At 39.2% G+C, this 388-nt stretch overlaps 1 protein-coding gene across 1 annotated transcript in view; it reads left to right on the top strand.

Annotated features, from left to right (window-relative positions):
- Positions 1-48: 48 nt before the first annotated feature.
- LOC113341682 (AT-hook motif nuclear-localized protein 28-like) overlaps positions 49-388 on the top strand; it is a gene marked incomplete at its 3' end in the record, with an annotated part of 598 nt that continues 258 nt past the window's right edge. The window contains exon 1 of the mRNA XM_026586460.1: positions 49-343. Coding sequence (XP_026442245.1) covers positions 49-343 — 295 coding nt within the window. The remainder of the gene's footprint in view (positions 344-388) is intronic.

Genomic DNA, 388 nt, shown 5'->3' with positions numbered 1-388 from the left:
CCACCTATTATAATCACAAGAGAAGTAAGTCGTGATGATTCAAAAGCCATGCACCCAATAATCCTTGAAATCTCCGCTGGTTCAGATATTATTGAAACAGTTTCTCAGTTTTCTGTTAAACACCATGTTTGTCTTTCTATACTAAGTGGTTCTGGTTCTGTAGCTAATGTGATTCTTCGTCATTCTACTTCTACTCATCATAATGCTACTGTTTCTATACCTGGTTGTTTTGAGATTCTCTCCTTGTCCGGTAGTTTTATCTATCCTCCGGCATCAACTAAGCCTTCGTCATCACCGCCTTTTAGTATTTCTCTTGCAGGAGGACAAGGTCAAGTTATAGGAGGTACTATTGCTGGTCCACTTATTGCTGCCTCTTCTGTCTTTTTAA

The sequence above is a fragment of the Papaver somniferum genome, unplaced genomic scaffold, assembly GCF_003573695.1.
Source record: "Papaver somniferum cultivar HN1 unplaced genomic scaffold, ASM357369v1 unplaced-scaffold_30041, whole genome shotgun sequence".
NCBI classification, from domain to species: domain Eukaryota; kingdom Viridiplantae; phylum Streptophyta; class Magnoliopsida; order Ranunculales; family Papaveraceae; genus Papaver; species Papaver somniferum.
The sequence above is the reverse complement of the archived record's forward strand: the minus strand, read 5'-3'. Positions and strand labels throughout refer to the sequence as shown.